The sequence below is a fragment of the Cyanistes caeruleus genome, unplaced genomic scaffold (assembly GCF_971803275.1).
Source record: "Cyanistes caeruleus unplaced genomic scaffold, bCyaCae1.hap1.1 HAP1_SCAFFOLD_98, whole genome shotgun sequence".
NCBI classification, from domain to species: Eukaryota; Metazoa; Chordata; class Aves; order Passeriformes; family Paridae; genus Cyanistes; species Cyanistes caeruleus.
In genome coordinates, this window is record NW_028255900.1 from 888094 (window position 1) to 902065 (window position 13972).

At 48.8% G+C, this 13972-nt stretch overlaps 1 protein-coding gene across 1 annotated transcript; it reads left to right on the forward strand.

Annotated features, from left to right (window-relative positions):
- The first annotated feature begins 270 nt into the window (after positions 1 to 270).
- On the forward strand, positions 271 to 13465 carry LOC147646459 (uncharacterized). The gene is made up of 14 exons (XM_086873422.1): positions 271 to 1077; positions 2729 to 2766; positions 3209 to 3340; positions 4475 to 4819; positions 5266 to 5355; positions 5755 to 5926; positions 7401 to 7464; positions 8161 to 8209; positions 8588 to 8700; positions 9293 to 9410; positions 9834 to 9933; positions 10398 to 10594; positions 11945 to 12082; positions 13199 to 13465. Exons 1-14 carry the CDS (start codon positions 801 to 803, stop codon positions 13316 to 13318), a joined length of 1953 nt encoding a protein of 650 aa, XP_086729548.1. The 5' UTR covers positions 271 to 800; the 3' UTR covers positions 13319 to 13465.
- The last annotated feature ends 507 nt before the right edge of the window (positions 13466 to 13972 follow it).

Sequence of the window (13972 nt, forward strand, 5' to 3'; positions counted from 1 at the left end):
ACTGAGGAGCAACCTTTGTTCTCTTAGGACAAGTTCTCTTTGTTTTCTCTCTCCACAGAGCAGTCTTGGAGTTACTCTTGGATCTCTTGAACAACAGGGTTTGGCCCATTGTCAGGCTGTAAATAATGAGCGGTGGGACCACTGGTGCTGTTAAGTCGATTTATTGCTGGAATGCATCAGAAAAGGTCTCAGTCTGAAGGCATGAGATTTTGGAGGGGTAACAAGTGGGCCATAGCTCAAAGGTAGTCACGAGTTTCTTTGTTACACAGCAATATATCACATTTTGGCCCAATGGACAGCTGACATGGAGTTTATTATTACTTAATCACCTTTCACCTTTGCCAAGTTCTGCTGCACTGTGTCTGCTTTTCACCCAATACATTGCTAGCTCACCTACACACATGTGCTTCTTAGGATAATATTTAGATTCATAGCTTACTCTATAAAATCACACAATTACAGTTGAAATCTCTCCACCATCTCACTCAATGCAGTTTCTTATTTACTTATGGCATATTCTTACTTGCAGCTATAGGAACATAAGCTTATGATTTCTCGACTCAACGTCTGTGAACCTTTAGCATTGCATGAACCCAAGCTCCTTCCAAGGCTGGAAATCAAACCCTTCAGTATCTGTGGAAGTTTCTGTCATTTCCCACAGCCCAGCAAAGGATTTGTGACCCTTTGTGACAGAGGAGAACCTGCCAGGCAATTTTGTGTTTGCTGTAGGGAAGGTTGGGTTGCTCTGCATCAATTCCCAGAGCAGCGCAGAGCATTGGCTTTGTGATGTCAGGGCATGGATGCCACCTTGTCGTGGTGACATCCCAAGGTTGCCTTGGTGCACGGAAGGCCTCAGGCTCAGAGCAGCTCTTGGGCTTGCTCAGTGCAGGAGCATCCTCCTGCTTGAGGCGTTTGTCAGTGGGCAGCTGCACACTGACAGGAGCCTTGTTTGTTTTTGTGGTGGAGCACAGTGTGCAAACTGGCACAGCAGTGCTACAATGATGGAGCAGCTCGCTGTTGCCGTTTGCACCATTTATGTCATTGGATATTCCGGCTATTATCTGACCAACCTGGCACGTAAGTAGAGGTTTTCCCTGGCTGGAACCTGAGCTGGCTTTTGTAGGTCTCCCTGCTCTTTCTTAGTGACCGGGTTGCTATTGAAACACAAAGACCATGAGGATGCCCCTGGTTTGGTAAAGCTCCTGTCAACACCTTCAGCAAAACACGGGGTGTCTGTAGCCAGGGGGCTGCGGGCAGCATTTGCAGGGCTTCTGTTCCCTCCACGGGAGAGCCTGTGGCAGCAGAGTCTGTCATTTCCTCACTTTGCTGGCTCAATCTCTTGGGGTGACTTTACTTTTAAGATAGCTCTGAGAGCTGGGGAAGTTGAAACTGCTGGAGGCTGATGGGAGTTTTTTCTCCTGACTAATTCCTGGCCATGGGTGAGAATTGGCAGCGGTTTTAACTATTGAGAAGTGAGATCAACCTGTGAACACCACCTGAAGATGTGAGGCCGGGAATTTCTTGCTCTCTTTGGTTTCTGGCTTCTGACGAGGTCACAGGGCTCTGTCTCGGCCTCCTCCCCCCCTCCAGGCCGGACAAGGCTGCAGAGGGCGGGGTGGGGGGAGAAACGGAGCCGGCCAGCCTGACTTGGTTTGCAGTTTCTGCCACTGAACTGAAACCTGACACCATCAACATCTGCAGCTTTAGCAAGATTTTAACTCTTTTACTACCTGCATGAGACTTGCAGATTAATCCTTTTTTTCCAGAGAGAGGGAGAGGGAGTGATCAACCATCAACCCATCAAAGAGAGTGAAGAAACAAATTAAATTTAGAGGGGGAAGAGAAAGAAGGAGATGCTTTAATAAGCTGAAATATTTTTCTGTTAAAGCTATGGGCATGGACAGTAGTGTTCTGAAAAAATCTCCTTTAATTCATGACAGAGTATATTGGGAGGAATGGAGAGTGTGGATTTTGAGCAAATGATGAAGTAGTTGTGACACTGTGAGATGCTGGAACAGAGGGGGAGAAGTAAGAGTTGAAGATTTGTGTCTTTTAAGAAGCAAAAAAGAAAACTTCTGTTTCCAGGGGGGCTCAGAAAAACAGATAGAGAACTTTTGCCTTTGAATAACTCATTCATAAAAATGACATCCCTGGACTCATGACCCATAACACACCTCAGAGTGATGGGAAATGGGAGGAGACAACTGATGGCAGATTTCTGGGCAGCTGGCATCAGAGAAATAGAAAGCTATGAAGAAAGATAGTTTTCATGTGAAAAACTCCATAGATAGCAGAAGAAGACTTCTGTTTCTCTGCAAAGACTGATGAAAAGACTCTAGCAGGAATTGGGACTGTTGTAAACACCAAAGATCCAAAGTTTTTTGTCTCCATGTTGTCATGTAAACAAGGGAATGGTTGGGTAGTGGGGGAGAAAAGGGTTGTTCTGGAAGTTTCATTCTGGTTTCTTATTCTTGTAGTTTTTGTCAATAAACTTTCTTTATTCCATTTAAGTTTTAAGCCTGTTTTGCTCTTGTTCTAATCCATATCTCACAGCCAGAAATAAGTAAGTTTCCTAGTGATTTTTTAGTTGCTGCTTTAAACCACACCAGTCAAGCAGGACACCTTTGAAAATGCAGACTGGGAGATCTTCTCAGATGCTGTTCTAAATAGGCCACGGTTCTCTCCAGTTTTCTCAAAGAATTTGGTTCATTTTCCTTGCCCACTGCAGGTCATCTGAGCCGTGTGTTCAGAGGTGCCGATCCTGAGGTGAGTCAGAAAGGAACATTTGATGTTCCTGGTGTTTCAGAATTGTGCAGGGAACTGTGAGCTTGGCCTGTGGCAGTAGAGTGCAGAGGGCCAGCTGGGTGGGCTGAAAGAAGATCCATTTCCATGTTTACAACAGCAATAGCAAAGGCATTGTTGGCTATTTCCTAATTTTCCATTGCAGAGCTTTAAAAGAACTCAAAGCTCAGATTTGCAGAGAGAACGTTGCTTGCTGATAGTAGCCAGGGTGAACTCTCTAATTCAGAGCTATTTGCAGCCTGGCTGAATTAACCCATTTTAATTTACTTGGAGAGACTTAGAATCCCATTGCTATCAAAGCTGATGATTTGTGCTTGGTAGAGCTGGTTGTAGAAATAGAGCTGAATAGAAATAAGGTTCTAAATGATAGGAGCTGCCTGTCCCTAACTCCACCATCTGTCCACAGAGCCCAGAAGCAAGAGCAGACTCTGCTGTGGCTCCCTCTGCTCCTGGAGAAGAGGCCAAAGAGGAGCAAAATGAGCAAAAGGAGCACGAGCTTCCAGCTGTGGTCACAGCCCAGCCTGACCATGCCCAGACAGTAAGTGCCAGTGCTGGGTGCTGCTGTCTTTAGTGCAAGGCAGAGCTGCAAGTTTCTGAGCAGCCAGCACTTGCTGTTGCTGGCTGAGGATGCTGAGTGCTGGAGTCCTGCCAGCACCCAGCCATTCCCCCATCCCGTGGCAGCTGGAAATTGGGCTTTGAGCCGTCGTGCTGAGGCCCCAAAGCGCTGCTGCCTGCGGGTGAGCAGCTGGCTGCTTGGCTCAGGGAAGCTCTGTCTCTTGGCTTCTGCCAAGCCATGGCCAAGGGCTCACACGGCATTGCTGGGGCTCACAGGGCTTGCTTTGTTTGCTGTCCCTTTTTGGAAACCTCTGCATGACCTGGAGAAGTGTTCTGCAGTTTTCTGGAGTAATTCTTCACTTCTGCAGAGTCTTTTAGGCCACCTGTCTTTTGGCTTTTGATAAGCTGCAAGGAGATGATTGTGTTGTCCATGAAGCTGTGGCCGGCCATTCTTGTCCTGTGTGGCCAAAGAAACAAACTGTGTAGTTCTGAACCCTTCTTCTGAGGCAAAATCCACAAGTGGCAAGTTTCTCTTGATACGTTTTGTGGTGAAGTCTGCAGCTTTGGAAACTGCATTGGAGCCTAGTGTGGGGGCAAAGCTGCAAGTCCTTGAGTGCTGTCTTTTGTTGCTAAGAACCCCTTTAGAGATGGTTGTTTTTCCTCAGAGCTGTTTTCCTCCTCCTGCCTCTTCTGTCCTGACACTCCCTGTTTAACCTATAAATTTCTGCCTGTCCTAGTGAGGTGAGACAATTCCATGGTTTAGGTGGTTTTTGGTGACTTTGGTCATACATGCATTACATGACCCATGGCTTCCTTCATTGGCATCCCTAGGGGTGTGTCAATTAATTTGTTGCTGGGGCCTTTTGAGGATCTCTGTCAGTGCCACTCAGAATTCTCAGCTGACAAAAGAGGGAGGAGAAACACCTTGGTCCTCTTCCATATCCTGAGGTGGCCATAGAGGCTCTCTGAGCTGCAGCAGAGGATCCAATTGCACACATCCTTGTCTCCTGAATGAGCAGGATTTCTAACAAGAGTGTGGATGTCAGAAGGGCAGGAGTGGCAGGGCAGGCCTGAAAAGGGCAGCTCCCAGGCACTTGCTCTCCATTTGTGTGTACAGAACATCGAGGCAGAGCCCCAGGCAGAGCTGCCCGAAGCTCCGAGGGCCATCATGGCAGTGAAGAGGAGGCCTGAGGAAGAAAGGAGAAACATCGAGGAGGAGATGAATCTCCACTGGCAGAGAGGAAATCAACGAAACCAGGTGAGTGAAAGTGAGGCAGACACTCCACTCATGGAAATTCCTCTCTGTCGTTCTTCACAGGCCTCCGAGGAGGAGCTTCTGGCAGAGCTGCAGGAAGCTGAGGCTAGGATCAGGGCAAGAGAGAACAGGCTGGAGGAAGAAAGGAGAATCATCCAAGAGAAATTAGATCTCCTCGCTCATCAGCAAGAGGCTCTAGAAAATCGAGTGAGTGAAAGAGCGATAGGCACAGCAGTCACTGCAGTCTGGTGCTTTCTGCCCTTCTTGCCTTTCCTCTGCAGAGCAGCAGGGGGCTGGGCTGATGCCTCTCAGTGCCATCCTGCTGTAGTGTCTATCCCAGCTGCTTGGAAGGACATTTCCTGCTGTGCTCAATCTCAGCTGCTGCCCTGGACAGTGGCACCAGTCATTTGCCCCTTTTGCCAGCACTCATCTCAAGGGATTCCTGCTGGCCTGCTCCTGCTCTCCTTGTTTCTTCAGGGCTTTTTGCAAGTGAACACAGTCCCCCAGACAGATTTGGAATACAAGCTGCAAGCTGTCTGTATGCCTTGGTGAATCTGCTGCTGTCCTGCTCTTTCCCTTTGCTCACAGTCAATGAGCCTTGGCACACAGGGACAAGCTGTGGTCTCTGACTGCTTTGTTCTCTTTGACTTGAGGTGGACGTGTTGATATCTCACCTGGCAGCCTGCGAAGGCTTCCAGCAAATGCCGGCTGATGAAGAGCCCCAAGGCCGGCGGGAGGCACAGGTACTGTCCCAAGCACAAGTGCTGCAGGCTGAGCACCTTCTGAAGATGGTGCAGGAAAAGAGGACTGAGGGGGAGGAGCTCCAACATTAGAACAAGGAGCTGCAAATGTGTCTGCAGCCCTTGGAGGGGGAAAGGGATCCGTGGGAGGAAGTGGAATGGTCGTTGTTGCAGTCATCCTTGAGAAAATCCAGGAAAATGGAATATGAAACTGGCCATCAACTTGATTAAAACCAACCTTGGGTTTTGACCATTTGGTTCCAGAAGTGGGCTTCCAAAAAATCCAGTTGATGAGCTTTGCATGTGGCTAACAGCAACTTCCTAAGGGCTTGCATTTGAAAAGGGAACTCGGGGTAATCTCTGCCATCCAGCTTTCTGACACAAACTCCTTTCTTCTCGCAGATCTACACAGGCTCTTCCATTCAATCTGCTGCAGCAGCAGCAGCAGCAGCATCTAAAGGAGCCTTTGTTGCCCAAGCTGAGCAGTGGAGCCGGGGCAGTTTGTCCATTTCCAGCAGTGACACATCTGCTGCTCAGCTCCAGGAGAGCCTGGGAGACTTCGTGGAGCAACTGAGTACGTCTGGTGTATTTCTTGTCTGAGGGACAGTGTATTGTGTGCACGTGCCAGCAGAGCTGTAGCAAATGATCCTCCTCACTTTGGTGTCCCAGAGACATTTAGGACTCCCCACAGGAACTGCTGTGCTCTGAGGCAGCGAGAGAGCGCTCTGGCTGTTCCTGCTGCCTCTGAGGGCAGCTTGGACTGGCTCAGCTTTGCCTGGCATTCCCTTGCCACTAAAGGCAGAAGCAGGAATTGTTCTTGGATCAGCAGGAGGCTGTGGCCTAGCAAATGATCTATGCAAGTTCTGTGTGCTAGTGCCCAAACTGAACAGAGTATTTAATTCCTAAATTCTCCTTAGACTCCCGACTTCCCACCTGTTGTCAGCACCAAAAGACTTCACAGAAACTGATTTGGGATTTTGTCTTTTTGTTGTGGTTCTGTTTTCTGTGTGGTGTTTTTTATAGATTTTTGTTTTGGTTTTGGTGGTTTTTTGGTAGTTTTTTTTTTCTCCATCCTGAAAGAGCTGTTCTGCCCCATGTGTCTTACTGGTGTCATTTTTAGGACTGTTCTTATTGCCTCTACTACATCTACAAGGTTTTTATGAGAATGCTGTATTTTTGTCAGTGAGGACTCCTTTGAAAGAACATCAGGTGACAGCAGAAACAGAGAGCAAGAGATGTTTTCATTGGGCCCACAATGAAGAAACAGATACTTGTATAACAATCTGTAATTAATATCCTAGTTTTATTTTTCTAAAGATGTGTCCAAGAGACACATCCACATGGTGTGATCAGATAAAACAGCACTGCAGGCATTTCTCAGGAGCGAGCCTGCAGCCCCTGTGCTGTGTATTCCTCAGATCCATGGCACGTTTTCATCCCTGATTCCCAGCCATTCCCATGACTCTTAGAATCCTACCTATTGGCCCAAGCCCTGCTCAGATCAGTCTCTGGGAAAACACATCAAGCCCTCTGTGATTCTGCAGCACAACCCATTTAATCTGCTTCTTGCCCATAACAGCTGCCAGTGCTGTGCTCTCAGAAAAGACCTGGTGGGGCTGAGAAAAGATCCCAGCTGATTTGGTGTCTACCTTCACCTGCTGGGACACAAAAGGGCCTTGATCTGCACCTGGCTGTGTCTGATCTCCAAGGCAATGCTGCTGTGTCCTGAACGGGGGCCACAGCTTGTCAGGGGCTCAGGCTGGCTGTGTCTTCTTGCCATTGCTTGTCAGTGCTCATGCTTGGCCTTTGCCAGCCTTGTGCTGTGCCCTGCTGTGCTCTCTGCGCTTCATTTCCTTCCAAGGACTGGACAAAATCAGTCTCTCTGCTGCCCATTTGTACTGCACAACTGCCTGTCTTGTTGCTGCTGTGCTTGCTGCCCAGCTGACCACAGAGGGTTCAGAGCCCCAGACAGCGGGGCTGCCTTTGGCATCTCCTGCAAGTTGGGATCTCTGCCTGAAAGTCAGCATCTTGCATTTTGTTTCCCTCAGGGAGGATGGTGAACAAGGAAAATCCCATCACAAAATACATTGAACTGGAAAGTCTTGGCAGCGGGTGAGTCCAACCACAGTCACTTCTACACAGCCATGGGCCAGGGGTTTCACTGGTGGAATATCCATCAAGTGGGAAGTCAGACAAGTTGTCCACATGTTTAGACAGCGGGCTTAGTCTGCCCCATCTCTCAGTACTGGCCAGAATTTGTCAAGTGTGCTCAGAAGGCATTGTCAAAGACATCTCCATGCTGCCAAGGTCTTGCCTGCAGCAAGGAACAGAACCTGGTAAATCTGCTTGTCTCTCAAGTGTGGGACAGCTCAGGATTCATTTCCTTCACATTTTTGGATGTCTCCAAATCATCTGGCCACACTAATGAAAGGAGAAGAATCTTGCTTGCCTGAAAGCACAACCTACCCCCAAGGAGAGCTGTCAGATAACAGTTCTCAGGAACATTTCTCTCCAAGAGTTTGCTAAAGGAAATACTCCGTGCTCAGGATTAGAATTGCACAGTTTAGAAGCTGATAGCCGAGATGAAGGAATAAGCTGCCTTTTGGAGCTGAGGCAGTAAAGCCCAAGGCTTCAGGAACAGGCCCAGTGCCCAGGCACTTGAGGGGAAAATGCATCATCTGCCTTCTGGCAGACCCCTCCTGCAACCTGCAGCTTTTAGGCATTTACAGCAGAGCTCTCCTGTCTGGACTGGCTTTCAGTGCAAGATCTAAATGGCTTCTCCTTTCTTTGCTGCTGTTTTGTTTCTAGGGGTTTTGGAGAGGTTTCCAGAGCACTTGACATTGCAACAGGAGGAGAGGTAAATGTCAACAGCCCCTGCAGCCTCTGCTGCTCTCCAGGCCTTTCCCCACTGCTGACAGCTGTGGCTGGAGCTTTGAGTAGAGCTGTGCTGAAAAGGCACAAGAAGCACAGACTGGAGCCAGCCTGCAAATTGCACTTGGAACAGGCTTTGTGGACAAGGCAAATCGCCAGTGGCCACATGTCCTGTAACTGGCCCCCAAGGGAGCAGAGAAATGGGCTGTTGGAATGTCACTCCCTAATTACTCTGGTGATGAGGTCTAATCACAAGGCACTTGGGCACAGCTTGGCTGTGCCATTCCAAAATCACTTGCTCCATGTGTGTTGTGGTCTCATGCTATCAATTTTCTCAAATTACTCCTTTTCAATGTCATTTGAGGTGGCCATAAAGAAAATAAATGTGCAAGGAGTGAATAGGAAGATACTAACCATGAATGAAATCAGGATCATGGAGAGTAATAGGAGTCCCAGGATCGTGAATTACTTAGCCAGGTGAGTGGTCACGGTCCTATCCCTTGAATGTTTCTTTACATACTACAAGCATGAGAGCTTAAAACCCCACTTTGGTCAGTGGCAGGAAATAGAGTTGTTAATGATTATTTCTCTACTTATCTCCAATGGATGGGAAGAGACTGCATTTTGTCTGCATGAATCCACCCTGGCAAATGCAGACTGAAAATTGTTCAAAACCCTGCATCAGCCCTATCTTAAGAATTCAACACCTTCTAAGTTCATTGCCTCCACAGTTCTTTGGGCTTGAGTTTTTCAAGTTTCTTAAATGCTGATGAACCATCCAAGAGAGGATTGCCCTTGCATTGTTGCCCCTCTTTTCCATTGCTGTGCATGCCGGGAAGACTAGGTACTTATTTCCAGAAATGCCATGCGTGACAGGTTTTTTATCTGGGCTCTTCCTAAACTGCCTTTCTCCTTGAGACAGCACAGACTGCAAACACTGCACAGCCTAGAGGCAATGTCTATGCCTTTTCTTCTGCCCTTGTCTCCAAGGGACCCAGAAACAAGACTCAAGCAAAAAACCAACCTAGCCGTGCATGTTCACCTGCATGGCCTTGTTTCCTTTTTTCAGCTACCTTGTGCATGAGGAACTCTGGCTGGTGATGGAGTACATGGACGGAGGCACTCTGAGAGATCTCATCGACGAGATTCAAATGTCTGAAGGAGAGATTGCAGCTGTCAGTCAGGAGGTCAGGGATCCCATCTGTGCTTCCAAGGCCTTGAGCTGCATTGTCTGGGAAACAGGGGCTCAGAATGGGAGTGATTTCATGGGCCAAGCTTGGTTTCTGTGCTGCTCCTCGGCTATGGGCAAGCAAGAGCATCTCAAGGGAACTGTCTGCCAGTGCCCCTACACTCACTGGACTCACTTCCTGTACTCTTATCCCCTGCTCTTGTATTCTAGCTCTGTCTCTTGCATTGGCATTTGCAGTTCTCCACTGAGAAAGGTGCTGCTCTGCTACTGTGGGAGCAGCAGGCTCTTGCTCTCAATGGCACTGTGTTCTGCCATTCCTCCCCATTCCCCTGCAAAGGGAACCTTCCACAGCTGTTTCCTTGCTTGTGCGATGAACTCACAGCACTACTTTTTGCCCCCCTGCTTCTCTTTTCTCTCTCAGTGCCTGCAAGGACTGGATTTTCTTCACTCCAACCACGTGATCCATCGAGATGTGAAGAGCAACAACATCCTTCTCAGAACCGACGGCTCTGTCAAGCTGGGTCAGTGTATTCTTGCTCAGCTTCAGCCTTCCAGGAATGGGGGGTGTGGGGCTGCTTTCAGTGACTGCCAGCTCCCCAAAAATGCTGCTGCTGGCAGTGCAGGGGTCCCCCCTGCTGTGGGCTGAAGGCACAGTTGCAGTGTGCACACAGCTATGACAAGGAACCACAAGCAGCCAAGAGTGCTATTGCTCTGTGTGTGTCTGTGTGTGTTCCTTCCAGAGGGAGGGAGCTGCAATCTAAACCTTCAGGGGAACAAAAGGCACTGCTGGAGGAAGTGTAAGAAATGGGGGGATGTTTGAAGTAGCCAATTCATATTTCCTTGGCTAAAGCCCTAAGGAAACAGAGCAGGGAGTGTTGTCCAGGAAATTCAACTGCACATTCTCAAACTTCTACCGGGGAATTCTCTGGCTTGGTTTCCTAATTGACAGTATTAAAATTAAAAGAGTATTTTGCTTTCTCTTCAGCTGATTTTGGCCTTTCTGCTCAGCTCACCCCTGAGCAAAATCAGCGGTGCTCAGTGATCGGGACTCCTTGGTGGATGGCACCTGAAGTGGTGAAGCGTCAACCATATGGCCCCAAAGTGGACGTGTGGTCTTTTGGAATTGTGGCAATTGAAATGGCCGAACAAAAAACTCCTTATGACAGTTTCACTGCTCGATCGGTAAGGAGCAAATACTCTCTGATCCCGCTGTCTTTCTCACCTGTCCCGGGTTCTCTGCTCACTGCACAAAATCCCATGGCCATCTGCTGGAAGTACTTCCACCAAGGCCCCTTCTACAAATGGCCCTGCAGCACATCAGCATCTGCTGGAGCTTTGGTTGCAGCACTGGGGGAACTCAAGCCTTACCTCGCCCAAGCCATCTCCATTCTCAGGCAGCATTTTGCTTTGCCTTAGAAGTCGTTCCAGCTCTTTTGGCTGTGTAGATGGCCCCAAGAATAGGAAACAAGCATCTCAGAGCTGGTGTTATCTTTCCAGAAATGAAGCAAAGGAACTCAAACCAAACCAAGTTTCTAAAACAGTGCTTTTGAGAGAAGAAGTGCAGCCCCATTCTTCTCACAGGGAAACTTGTCTGAAACCCAGAGATGAGGCTGTAAAGCCAGAGTCTCTTCTGCTTCTTGTGCAGTGCTGCTGAGACACTCAGTGACCACCTTCTTTCATAACCCAAGCCACTTTCTCCATATCACCAAGCTGGAGCCTGGTGACGGGGAGAGCCTGCCAAAACCTCCTGTTTGTTTCCTGGCACTTTCTGGGATGGGCACAGCGTTAATGCATTGACTTGAGAATCCAACGAGCACAGGCTTACCACAGGGGTGACACTTCTGATTTCACCATGAATATTTTCCTTTTGCCACATAAGGGAACCGGAAATTTTCAGAGTGCTGAGAGACAGAGCTGCAGGTGGCTCCTGTGTGCCCAAACAGGCATTTTCAACCCAATACATTTGTGGAGGCATCTTAATGTGTCTGTGTTGAAAATGAGATTCCAAAGGTTTGTTTCCTTCCCTGAGGAACACCTGCTGCATTTCCTTTCTTTTCTTCCAATTACCATCATTTTCAAGAACAAGACAATAAGCTGGATGAGTTTTGTTTTATGGCAGCTGTGCTTAAGGGACCAACAAGCACTGCAGAGATTCTTTTCATGTAAGAATCCTTGGAAATAGTACAGTTAGTTAGAATAGCAAAATCCCTCTTCCAAAAAGGCTGCCAAGCTGCTGGGAATCCTCCGAGAAGGAAACATGTATTTGCTGATGTAGTTGCCACTAACTAGATCAGGCAATGAAATCAGCTGCCAAGGCAAGATCTGCTGGATGTTGGCAAAGCTGTGGCTTTGGGGCTTGGGTTTTTTCATGATACAGGAAAGTCGTCATCCAAATGCTACAGGAAAGTCATCTCTGCCTCTCTGCCAGGTCAAAAACTGCCACTGCAGAGTGGAGCTTAAACAATGGGCTCTGGGAGAGCAGTTCCAGATGGGAAAGAAGCAGGTGGAGCCTTGTGTTTCCTTTTTCTCCAGGCTAAATTCCACATAGCCACAGAAGGGACCCCACAGCTGCGGCAGCCCGAGCAATTCTCGCCTTTGCTGCGTGACTTCCTGAGCTGCTGCCTGCAGAAAGGCGAGGCGCAGCGCTGGTCTGCCAAGGAGCTGCTGCAGGTAAAATGCCAAAAGGGCTGCAGGTGAAACAGTGTCCCAGGGATGGGCTCCTCCTCCACTGAAATCCAAGGCATCAGATGAGCCCCCATCCTCCTCACTTCCAACCTTGGTGCTGTTCAGCTGACAGTGGGGAGCAATCCTAGACTGGGCTGGGCTGGCAGGGAGTGCTGGGTTTTAGCGCTGGCTAAAATCACCAGGGCACTTACTCATTTCTTGCTGGGAGCTCTGGATTAGGAGAAGGGCAAAACAGGCTTCAAACTTCAAAGGAATAACAAATTTTATTAGCAGGCCCACAAGAATAAGAAAGGTCTCACCTGTGCAGTGAAAGGGTTCAATCTCACCCAGGTCATGGCAGTCACGGTGTTGGATTTCAGGCTGTGCTGGGCCCCTCTCTCTGCCCGGGAGCCGCTGGGAGGGGAGGCTCGGCCTGGAGCCGTCGCTGCACGCCAGGGAGAGGGTTTAGTGTGGGCAAGATGTCAGCAGCCGTGGCCTGGCCCAGCCTGGGGCTGGGGTCCCGCAGCCTCCATCCCCCGCCCGGGAGCCGCTGGGCTCTGGCCCGGCCTCCCCCAGGAGCACAGGCCGTGGGCGAGCAGGGCCGGCCTCACCACAGCTCCGTTACCTTCGGGCTCCGGAAGCAAAGAGGGCCAGTGCCTGGGCTGGTGGTTTTCAAAATGTGCATCATCACAGAGGCGCATCTCATTTCTAAATGGTGCAAAATGTTGTCAGTTCTCAGAACTAGCCAGCCATTGGCCTGTCTCAGGCACAGAGGAAGCTCCCAGCAGCTTCTCTCAAAGAAATCACTTCCGTGTGGGGTTTCTTACTTCTTTCCCTAAATGTCAATTCATCTCAAACTAACTCACAGGGACATGGAAAGGTCATCTAGTCTGTGTCCTGCAATGAGCAGGGACATCTTTCAAGAGATCAGGATACTCACACCTCAGATATTTCCAGGGGTGGGCCACCTACCAGCTCTTGGGGCAACCTGTGCCACTTTTGCCCCATGCCCCTGACCTACTCTGACTCAATCCCCTTTCCATTTAAAAACTATTCCCCTGCCTTTGAAGCTCTTAGCTTGGAAAATCATGCTTTCTTGTTGTTTTCTTTTCCTTTCTGCAGCATCAATTTATAACATCGGCCATGCCTGGGTCCAGCCTGGCACCTCTCATCGTTGCCGTGAAGAAGTGGAAGGAGGAGGCAGGAATGCAACAATCAATTTATAAACTGTCTTCTCCATGAAAAACTTAGAGTAGGATTACAGAGTAGGACTGCAGAGTAGGATTGTAGAATAGGATTATAGAGTAGGATTGTAGTGCAGGATGGTAGTGTAGGTTTGTAGTGTAGGATTGTAGAGTAGGATTTTAAATAAAATTTCTAAAATCTCAACTCCTTTGGAACATTTCTCTCCTTCTGACCCTGTGAGAAAGCTCAACATTTCCTTCTGAATTGTCAGTTTTTTCTTAGAGGTGGAAAGTGACATTGATGGCTTCTTTGGTACAGTTTGTAAGGGGGGAAGGCTCCTCTTCATTCATCCTCTCCAGACCACACTGCCTTTGGAATATGGCCAACTGGCCAAGTTTTGCCCAGCTCTGGCATTTCTATTTGAGGCAGAAACAGCAATGGCATTTGCAGGAAAAACCAAAGGAGGAGCGGTGCAACGCAAACATCCTGTGCAGATGCAGGCTGTGCAGATGTGACTCGAGATTATTTGGGCTCCTGCCACTTGGATTTGTATCCCTAAGAGAAATCTCTTTGGCTGGAGGAGAGTCTGGCTGAAGAGAGAAAGCAGAAAGAGCAGTGAGGGTGCTGTGCAAGGTCTCCTGTGGTGCAGAGCTATCAGCGACTGTGAGGTGAGAGCGGGCCCGGCCTTGGCCAGGCTGGAGCCCCAGCAGA

Bases quoted from the DNA above. Each gene is read 5' to 3' on its own strand.
- LOC147646459 (XM_086873422.1), top strand. From the start codon at position 801: ATGCCACCTTGTCGTGGTGACATCCCAAGGTTGCCTTGGTGCACGGAA. The intron at 1,078-2,728 runs GTAAGTAGAGGT...TGCCCACTGCAG, and splicing joins TTATCTGACCAACCTGGCAC to GTCATCTGAGCCGTGTGTTC. The intron at 5,356-5,754 runs GTACTGTCCCAA...TTCTTCTCGCAG, and splicing joins AAGGCCGGCGGGAGGCACAG to ATCTACACAGGCTCTTCCAT.